General features: G+C 40.5%; 1 protein-coding gene across 1 annotated transcript; it reads left to right on the forward strand.

Moving 5' to 3' along the window:
• The first annotated feature begins 6,962 nt into the window (after window positions 1–6,962).
• Window positions 6,963–9,910, forward strand: SOSTDC1 (sclerostin domain containing 1). The gene is made up of 2 exons (XM_068405516.1): window positions 6,963–7,277; window positions 9,495–9,910. The coding sequence occupies exons 1-2, from the start codon at window positions 7,073–7,075 to the stop codon at window positions 9,908–9,910; spliced, it is 621 nt and encodes a 206-aa protein (XP_068261617.1). The 5' UTR covers window positions 6,963–7,072.
• The last annotated feature ends 486 nt before the right edge of the window (window positions 9,911–10,396 follow it).

A 10,396-nucleotide genomic window follows, 5' to 3' on the forward strand; every position in this document is an offset into this window, starting at 1 on the left:
TTGTTAAGTTGTTTTGTAACGATATTACTTTAACTACATTTTAACTCTAAATGCAAATCTGTTGTGATCATACAGATATGTAGAGCATTAACTGAAGACTGAAATCCCACTGTACTTCAGGCTAGAGTATGGTTTTGCTTAAAACTCTCTGATTAAGCAAGTACAGCTAATATTTGTTTATTACCATAAAGGTATACTGAGAGACGTCTAAGCTTAGATAAGATAAATAATCCTTTAAAATCTAATGTCATGCTTAAGGCATGGATTATCCTGCTGCTGTTGAACCACCATTATTAAAAGTCAGTATTAATCAAAGAAAAAATCAAAACTGAGCAGTAACATCTGGATAGATTTTCTTTTTTCTCTGAAATTTCTTCTGTAAGGAGTCTCAGAATGTGAGGATTTTTTTCTGACTTGGATTGAAGAAAAGATTTTGAAATCTTGACACCTACTGCTGTAAAGAATTTCCATTCTTTGTTCTTCCCTGAAGTGTTTTGATATTAGTTTTTACATACAACGTGGAGAATGGGTGGAATGTACTGAATATTCATTCCCACCTCTCAAATTTATGGCAATAGCATTTTTCACACTCTTAGCCAAAGTGAGCATGCATGTGTTTCAATATATTATATTTGTGTACGTGAGTCAAGAGCAACAACAAAATGTTCTCACTGTAAAAATGCCTAAAAAACTGTTCAGCACTCAGCCCTAGGATTTTGGAAACGACTCTCGGTGTGCATTTTGCCACTTTATTAGTTAGGGCTGTACTGTAGTACAGCCTTAGTTTAGTAAAAATTTTCTTGTTTTAAAAGACATCCTAGAGCATTCCAGTGAGGAGATCTTCAATTGGAAGGGATCTATCAGCTCTTTCTGTTAGACTTTCTTTTACATGTGAATTCAAGGTAATTAAAATCGCTGGAAAGGAAGTCTGGAATGGGCTGTAGTGTCTGCTTAGGCAGGTGATACTTGGTTCTGTGTCTTAATTTCATCTAGCCTGACTCATTCATTGATTGCATGAAAAAGTCTGGGACTTCAAGAGAACCGGGTAACTGAAACTAACTTCACATAGGAAGGAAATATCAGTAGGTGAGAGTAATAACCAACACATGAAATTATATTCTTATAGATCCTTTGAGAGAGACAGATCTCCATTTTAATTAAAGTTCCCACTGTTTAAAACTGTGTTTGGGGTGATAATGCAGAAACATTTGCTGGATTATAGCAGTTCCTACATATGCAAATAAGAGATTTTCAGTACTGTACAAATGCACCATAATATTGGATGGATTAATTTTAATAAAGTTGCATACACTTTGTTCAATTATATTCTGGTTCATGGGTTATAAGTGAAACCCTGATACCGAGTGTGTGGTAAGTCTCTGAATTTGTTGTGCAGGATGGGCCATTTCTGTCTCTTGGCAGGGAAAGGATTACACAGTATTACAATTATTAAAAATCTAATTTGGGGGCAGGTTTTGCCCTCAGGTACTTCCTTAATTTCAGCTGGGAGTTGTGCATGTTCATCTGATTGAAGAATTTGGACACTAACGTTCTTGGTGAAGGTAACTTTTTTCTTTAATAAGAATATGCACTAGTCAAATCTAAAATCTGAATGCAGCAGGGATAGGCTTCTTACCAGGAGACAAATGTCAGTAACTGTTCTGTTTTGATAAGGTAAAGCGTTTTCCTTGTAAGGGAGTGGGAGACGGAGCAGAAGGAAGGAAAGAGGGATCTTCTTCCAGATACCTTGTAGGCTTGTTTTTAAATTACAACTTTGGATCTAACAACAGGTTTGGCAAGTGTTTGCCTAGGAAATCCTGAAACTCTGCCAGATTTTCTGAGCTGGTTTGTTGTAGAGTGTGCATTTTTAAAATACACTGTAATCATTTCAGACCACGTAATTAGAAACACAAAGCAGTTTACTGAAACATAGTGATATATTAAGAGTTCAGTTAATTACATGTAAAGAAACAAGACAGACTTCAAAACCTTTACTCAGTTTCTATTTTATTTGCAACTGGGGCATGTTGATGGGACTTTGCCTGCTTAACGCTGAGTAGGAGTTTCAGAATTTTAACCTGAGGGTAAAATTTTCAAAAGCATTTAAGTGACTGGCTCACTGAAAATCAATAGGACTTTCACTCCTTAGGGCAACATTTTAGAAAGTATGTAGATACCAAAGTCCAGTTGACTTCAGTGTCTACATATATTAAAAAATCCTGCTTTATTGCCCTAAATCTCTTTAAAATATGTGTTACATTTCAATGTCACCTAAGAGTTTCTGAAAATGATACCGCAAATAAACAAGCTGTTATTCTAATATTTTTTTCATTTGTAAAACCCGGTTTTGTTTTTCTGTCTTCTTCAAAGTATGCAGAAAATCACAAAACATATTTTGGATGATAATAAGCCACATATTGTCTTCAATCTGGTCTTAAAATCTTACTGCAAATGCTCAAGAAGAGGTGGCAATTAAAATTACTTCAGACAGTTCTTCACTCTACTGTAAATGTTCCTAGAATTTCAAAATAAACTTAAATATTTCCCCCTTTTCAGCCTGTATTTAATTTCTTTTTTGATAAAAGTGATAAATTGCCTCCTTTGAAGCCACAGCCTGACCTAAATTATTCTGTCTACATTATGCATAAGAGCAAGTAGAAAAAAATAAAATTGTAATATGAAATCTTAGGGAGATGAAGAAGACATAAATCAGAACTAATTAGTCATTCTCATTAATGAGAATATATGTTCTGTTTTCCATTGAACCTCTCAAATAATTTGCTGAGAAAATTAAAAAGTACCACTTAGTATAGAAAAACCTCAGTATTCAAAAAATCTTTGGTTTGACATTTTGCAGGGGGGGTAAATTGGTTCTCTAACGTGTTTTCTGTATGAGCTTGAACTATGCTAACTTGTTGCACAACAGCTTACAAGTTCTCAACAGTTGCATTTATTACAATTTTACCTCACTTTCAGACAAGTTCTCTTATCATGCTCCAAATCACATTTTATGCTGCTTTGAAGTACATTACTAATATGCTTATTGCTTAACAGAAAATAGCCTGACAGCCATTTCTGTTTTAAGGTGCAAAGTAATAAATGTAAGTTTCTTTTTTGCAGTCATTTATCTGAGCCTCTACTTACTCTCAAACTACCTGCCTTTGGAAACAAGTCAGAAGTGCAATACCCTAATGGTCTTCTCTTTGGGACTAACAATAAAAAGACAAAAATGAATTTTGAACCTTTCTTTCCGTGCAGCCTTCATTCTAATTCTGGCCTTTTCCTGTCATTCTTAAAACTGGGCAGGCCCAAGTTTTATGCAAAATTGGGAATTCCTTCTTATTTGTGCATGTTCAGTGATCATGTAGGTTGCAAAGACAAGGCTCTCTGGTAGTCATTTGTACTTGTCAGTGCATACCCTTCTATTCCCTGTGGCTGTTTTGTGCTGCTAGACAGGTGTGTGCACTCTGCACAAAACTTTGCCCTTTGGACATCATTATAGTGTCTAAGAAACATGGAGGATGGGATCCTGACAGACTTATAAATGACCATGAAGAAGAGAATTCTCTTTTGGGATCTTTGCAGAACACATGCCTTGTATTACTCTGCATCCATTGAGAGAAGTGTGTTTTTTTCCATTACAGAAAATGGAGAAAGCAAGATTTAAGGTGTGGATAACTCTGGATACCATTCTCTCTGAAGACTGATGGATGGCTTTACCACTGTGTTTGGGTTCATTCAGAAGCAAGGCTGTTAAGATACAACGAGCAGTTAAGTTGAAAGTAGTGTGTAGTTAAACCTTATCCCTGGGTACATGTACAAATATTTAAATGAATCTGTTAATGGGTTTCTTCCCTGCACCTTCCCCACAGTCACTTTCAAGGATCTGACCAAACAACGGCCTTTACAGCATGCCAAGCAGCAGAACAGAGCTCACGTGGATCCTTAGGAGCAGTGAAATCCAGTCTCCTAGGCCCTTCACGCTGAGCATTCAACCTCTCCAGACACTCAGGTATAGTCAGTACGTCCTGGCTGATCTTAAGAGTCATAATGGAAGATAAAGGAGAGAGAATTTATTGCCTAGGACTCAAAGCATATACGGTTTTATAGATCAATAAGAACATCCTGAGTTATGCCCAGAGGCAAAAAGGAAGCCAGTACAGACTTCAAAGACCTTGTGTAATATATTCCTTATGGCCAATATTAGAGATTAAGCACAGAGCAATGTTCTACACAAGCCATCGAATCTGACTAGAATAAGGACAGACTATACATTGCGTAAGTCTATTTTGGAAGCTACAAAGGTAACTATAGCCTTTACCTTTGAGAACTTACCACAATCATCTAACTAATGATAGCAAAAAATATTTTGGGTCTAGGAACCCATTCTGAGCTAAGCATTACAAAACACCTTTTGATTGTGAGGTTCACAATTTCACTTCACAGTCAAATTTGACTGCCCAGCATCCCTTCCCCTCATGAGACTTCTAATCTCTCTCAGGAAGACTCAGAAAAAGTGAAAGACTGCAAGCTCTGGGTTTGACAAAAGAGAATATAAATCAAATTGACTGACAAACTCCTCAAAAGCCTGCTTACCTTTCAAAGCAGGGAGGCTGACAGCACTGACCAAAGAACTGAAATAATGAAATTTTCATACAATATTTGTAACAAGTGGAAAATACAAATGAAATTAAAATAATGTCTACTCTGTGTCTAGTGCACGGAAAAATGAGGTAATCTGTATTATCTTTCCCATGGAAATTCAGGGCCAAACTTTTCCTTTACAAAGACTGCAGAAGGCTTGTCTTGAGGTCTTCCTTCTCTAAGTGACAAGACCAAGAGAAGTATGTGACAAACTTAATGGATTCCTTTCATTGAAAGCTGGAAAGGTTGAGGCTTAGCAAGCTCCTTGCAGACCCAGTCCTATAGCCACTCCAAGGTCCCACACATTTCTCCTGTGAGATGATTATACGCCTTATTTCAAAGAAAACAGCTCTCAAGGAAACTTCTGACTTTCCCAAGTCTCATCTAATGTAGGAAAATCTTTCTACTGGGAAGAGGTCCCCTGACTGGTATCCACAGGTACTCTGGATAACTGGAAAATGGGTTCCATGCTTTTAATTATATTGGCTCAGTTCAGCACAGAGATTATCCTGCAGGGAAGGTGAGATGTGTAAAGATCTGTATGAATGATCCGTGAATATGAGAAAAATGAAGTAGGACTTGAACATAGACAAAGTAGATCTTTGGTTACCTGCTGTTGAAGAAAAATAATGCTCAAATATTAATGGTCTGTAACGTACATATCTTCTTTGATAATTTGCTTAAGGAAACTTTCACTTTCTACTTTTTTTAAAAGGGAAGGTAAAATGCACATCTTTGCTTTTGTGGTTAAATAAGACGTTCCATGAGAGTGGAACTTGGAGCTTTGTCAGGGGTTAGCAGTGATCCCACTCCTCCATACACTACTCTGCTGAAAGATCTCACTCTGCGCTGCAACATTCTTGTTATTCCAGAACTGGGTTGGGCTAGTCATAATAGATGCAGGCAATCAACTCCACTTCCCCACACACAGCTCTGCCAGTAAAACTCACTTCACCTTGCAACACTCCTGTTTTTCCTGTGTCTTTTAAGCGAAGGCTATCAATTTGGCATTTACTGTGGATCCTTATTCCTGCTGGAATCCAAGGTAACTTTCTTGGTGATGCAAGAGGAAAGTGTTGCTAATACGGACAACTGTCTGCTTATGACTAGGATGAAACAAAGTTCTCTTCTCTGAATGACTGAGATTTTGACCCTGACACTAGACGTAACTGACCTGTGTTCCGCTTCTGCTTTCCTTACAGCAAATAAAATCCAGGATGACTCTATAGATATCAACTCAGTTACAAAGAGTGTAAGTGAGATTAGAGTCTAACCTTTACATAATGTGGCCTCCTGCATGGTTGTGCTTTTTCCCAAGAAAAAGATTTCCTTTTAATTAGAACACTATAGTGTTGATCGCTGTTGCTTTATTTATAATGAAAATCTATAGAGCATTCATCATGATGCAGATAAGCATTAACCTACTGACAGCATCTCAGTTTACACTAGCATTTGGATTTGGGCCATGTAATTTTATGTAAAAGCAAATAAGTGTGGGACACAGTAAAACAGTATGTCAAAATAAGGACTATTCTTTCCTCTGTTTTCTTTATCACATGAAATAATACATTAAAAATATAAGAATGCTCTAGGCAATGTACAAAACTAAAAAAGACTAGTTTGGTGAATAAGCATAGTGAGAGGCTATGAATATGGATATGTTTGTACTAAGGAGCCCAGAGGAGATGCTTTTTATGCGTGGTGATACAGAAATACATACTTGTAACTCTGCGCACCAGGGAGAAAATATCTGCACACCAGGGAGAGGCTATTCCCCTAAAACAAGTAGTTTCTCTAGCAGTGCTCCTTGTTGATCAAAGCTGCATAATTTAGAGCTTATAGAGGCAGCTTTAAATTATTCACCATTTTTTTAAGGGATCTTGGTGTATAGCAGACAGCATTTGTGTAACTAGCAGTCTTCTGTAAGTTTAATAAACTTTTGCATCCTAACAGAGCTGGCAAGTTTTCTGAAAGACACATTCGAGAAGAGGGGACATAACTTTGCATAAAGGAGCAAGAAAGACTGATTCCGTGTTAAGTCACATCACACGAAAATGCCAGGAGTGCAGGGACATACGGAATGGCAGGGAAGAGCCGGCAGCCTCTAGGTCTGAGCCTGAATGCTGCTGCGTGGTGCCTCAGAGTTTTCTGATACCCTCAAAAGCCCCAAATAGGAATCCTGCAATTAGTGCATCTAACTCCTCCTTTACTGCAGGCTTCTCTCCTATTGGTAAAAGGTCTTCACAGGCTCATGTAGGGATCCCACCCCTTTTGTGGGTTTTCATTCTGAAGCTATCCACAACTTTACACCTGAATGAATGCCAAGCCTCTCTGAATATATAAAGGAAACCTTCAAGAGCAATTTCAGAGTTACCCAGAAGAAGCAGAAGATTTCATCTAGCTCTGTCAGACAGAGACGGAACCAACCATGCTCCTCCCTGCCATTCACTTCTACGGCTTTCTCCTAGCATGCATCTTCACGAAAAGCTACTTGGCTTTCAAGAACGATGCCACAGAGATACTTTATTCTCACGTTGTTAAACCTGCTGCAGCGAGCCCAAGCAGCAACAGCACGTTGAATCAAGCCAGGAATGGAGGCAGGCACTACACCAGTGCTGGATCCGACCGTAACAGTGAGTATCCTACCGGCGGCACTTCCACCGCGTCCCGCAGCCCTCGGCCCTCCGGCGGCGGCGGCGGCAGCCCCTCCGTGCCCGGCCCCGGGAGCGGAGCCCCCCGGCCGCAGCGCGCTTCGCCCCGCCGAGCGCGACGGCGCTGGGAAGCGGCGCCTCGGGGAAGCCGGGGCAGAGGAAGATGCTGCCGGCGCCTGGCTGAGATGTGCCTCGCCGGGCGGCCCCAGGCAAGGCTGCCTGCCTCCCCCGTGCGATCCTGCAGGACCGGCTCTCTCGGGCAGGTTACTTCCTGAGGGAGGTTCATTCAGGAACGCCGGGTTTTACGGGCTGTCCGGCAGCGAAGCGAGATCAAGGCAAAGGAGTGAGAGGCATTTCCAAAGCGCTCGCTTTCTTAACGCACCCTCCCACTGCGGGCTGGGGAGGTGTCTGGGCTACTTTTCAAATGCAATAAAAAACTCTGAATTTTGTTCCCGCTGTTTAGCTTTACTTCCTGCTGTAGCACTTACCTGCTTAACACCTCCAGCAAAAGTAAACAAATCAGCTCATAATTTACCTATGATCTCTGCTCTAACTTGCCTTTTTATATCTAGTCTTTTCCTGCTGAGTTTTATGTATGTATGTCAGGTACGTGGGGATCTTGGAAACCTTCTGCTGACTTTATCTGTTCCCTCCCCTGCCCGCCTCATTAAAATGAAAGAAATCCAAATAGAGACACACACATACACACAGCAACCCACCAACAACGATTCGATAAAAATAGCGTCATCCCTGGAAAGGGAAGGCAAAAAGTGACACCGATACCTTTCAGCTAAGCCAGTGTGTCAGCTTCTATGAATGCTAAGGGTTTAAGTGCACAGGAAACATCCCATCATTACGAGATTACTGGAGCAGCCCAGTAGCTATTCATTGTCAATGAGCTGTCACTGGAGAAAAGCTGAGCCAGGAAAGACATAAAAACAGAAGGAGAGACAAACTCAGATCTGTGACCAGCTGCTTCCAGGTACATTCCCGAGTGCAGCTGCAGGAAGGCAAGCTTGAATCTTTTCTGCGAGGCAGGCAGAACAGTCCTGTAAGCAGTCCCGCGGATCAGTCTGCAGATTTACAGCCCCTTGACTGCCCACCCTGCGACACAGGGGACAGGGTGAAGTAATCTTAACTCAGTGTCTCTGTTCAGAACTTGCTTCCAAAAATCCAAGTAGAAACAGAAGCAGCCTGTAGATGTGATACGTAGATGTACCTTCAAAGCCTTTTATGATTCACTCTAAAATGTTTCTAGTAATTACTTCTATTTTAAAGGCGTTAGTTAATTGCATTGTGTGTAGAATCTGTGCCGTAATTGTCCTTCAGAAATAGGGAGAGCACAGCCAGTAAAGATTGCTTATTAAAATTAAGCGCACTGTGGGCGTTTATTTCAAAGTGTAATTACTGAAATAAACAGTTGTGTTTATTGCAGAGTGCAGAGCTGCACATACAGACGGGTACAAACATGCCTGTATGAGACGCTCTGCATGTTGATTCCATGTCAGTTGCCCAAGAGAATTTGCAGGATCCTCTATGTTACATATAATATGAAGAGTACTGCAGATACAAAGCTGGTGCTACCCTGAGGGCAAAACGACCGGCTCTGAAATTGTTACTGCTAATCATTCAAACTTTGCATGCAGAACACCATTCCCTGGTAACTTCAGCTGTTATCACTTCTGCAGTATCCATGTTCAGAGCAGCAGCGCACATGGGAGACTCAGTCCAGTCTAACCATGGAATGAGGAGAAATACCCTGTTTGAAATTCATTTAAAAGCATATAAACAGTTTCCAAAGCATTATTTTCCCCCTTGCTAATGATCCAACATAATTGTTGTAAACATCACAGAGCAGATTCCCTAGACTGAGAACAAGCAGGAAACATTTCTTCCCTTGGGGCATTTTTTCTCTTCTAAAAGGTATGTCCCTGAGAAGAAGGATAGAGAATAAAATTGCCTCTTTTACCACAACTGCTGAAGTGCATATCATTATGATTTCTTTATGCTGCGGTAATACCCAGAGATACCATCAGTGCTTGAGGCCCTTGTTGGGGGACACAACAGTAAAGAGATGTCCTGTAAAGATTACAGCCTACTTTAACTTCTGCAAAACATAGCTTGTTAATGTGAAAATGACTGGTTAAGGAAGCCTCTCCATTCTGAATCTCAGTGTTTATTATTCTGTGCATTCTGCAGATCGTGTTCAAGTTGGCTGTCGGGAACTGAGATCCACCAAGTACATTTCAGATGGCCAGTGCACCAGCATCAATCCACTGAAGGAGCTGGTGTGTGCTGGTGAATGCCTCCCCTTGCCACTGCTCCCCAACTGGATTGGAGGAGGTTATGGAACCAAGTACTGGAGCAGGCGGAGCTCGCAAGAGTGGAGATGTGTCAATGACAAAACTCGCACCCAGAGGATCCAGCTTCAGTGCCAGGATGGAAGTATAAGAACCTACAAAATAACTGTGGTCACGGCCTGCAAGTGCAAGCGATACACCAGGCAGCACAACGAGTCCAGCCACAACTTTGAGGGAACCTCTCAAGCAAAACCTATCCAGCATCACAAAGAGAGGAAAAGAGCCAGTAAATCCAGCAAACACAGTACAAGTTAGAAGTCAGACGTTCTCTACTCTCTCATCTCCCTCTCCTCCTGCCAAAATTGAACTCACCTGTAACCATTTGCTTTACCATTCTGACTGCTTAAAGACAAGTCTGCCATTGCTATGTTCTCAGTTGACACTACGTGCTTATTTCTTTGACCAAAATCAAAAGGGGCATTCTCAGCATATGGACCTTTTGGGTGATTTTCCAAATGTTCAAGATGGGGAATAACACAAGCCACCTTCCAAACCCACACTATAAACTCTTACCTTTTCTCCAGCCATGGAGGCAAAGAAAATTTGCCATGAATATTCACTAAAGTCTATTTTGTAAAAAGATGCTTTGTCATGTGTTTTCATGAGAACAGTTATCATGACTACTGCCTTCTATATCATGTTTTATGAACTTCTGACAACATCTTAAAAATACACCACCTAGTACCTGCTTTCAGATTCATTAAAAAAAAAAATGCCTTGCATGCTGACCTTTCTTCTATC

The sequence above is a fragment of the Nyctibius grandis genome, chromosome 7, assembly GCF_013368605.1.
Source record: "Nyctibius grandis isolate bNycGra1 chromosome 7, bNycGra1.pri, whole genome shotgun sequence".
Classification (NCBI taxonomy): Eukaryota; Metazoa; Chordata; class Aves; order Nyctibiiformes; family Nyctibiidae; genus Nyctibius; species Nyctibius grandis.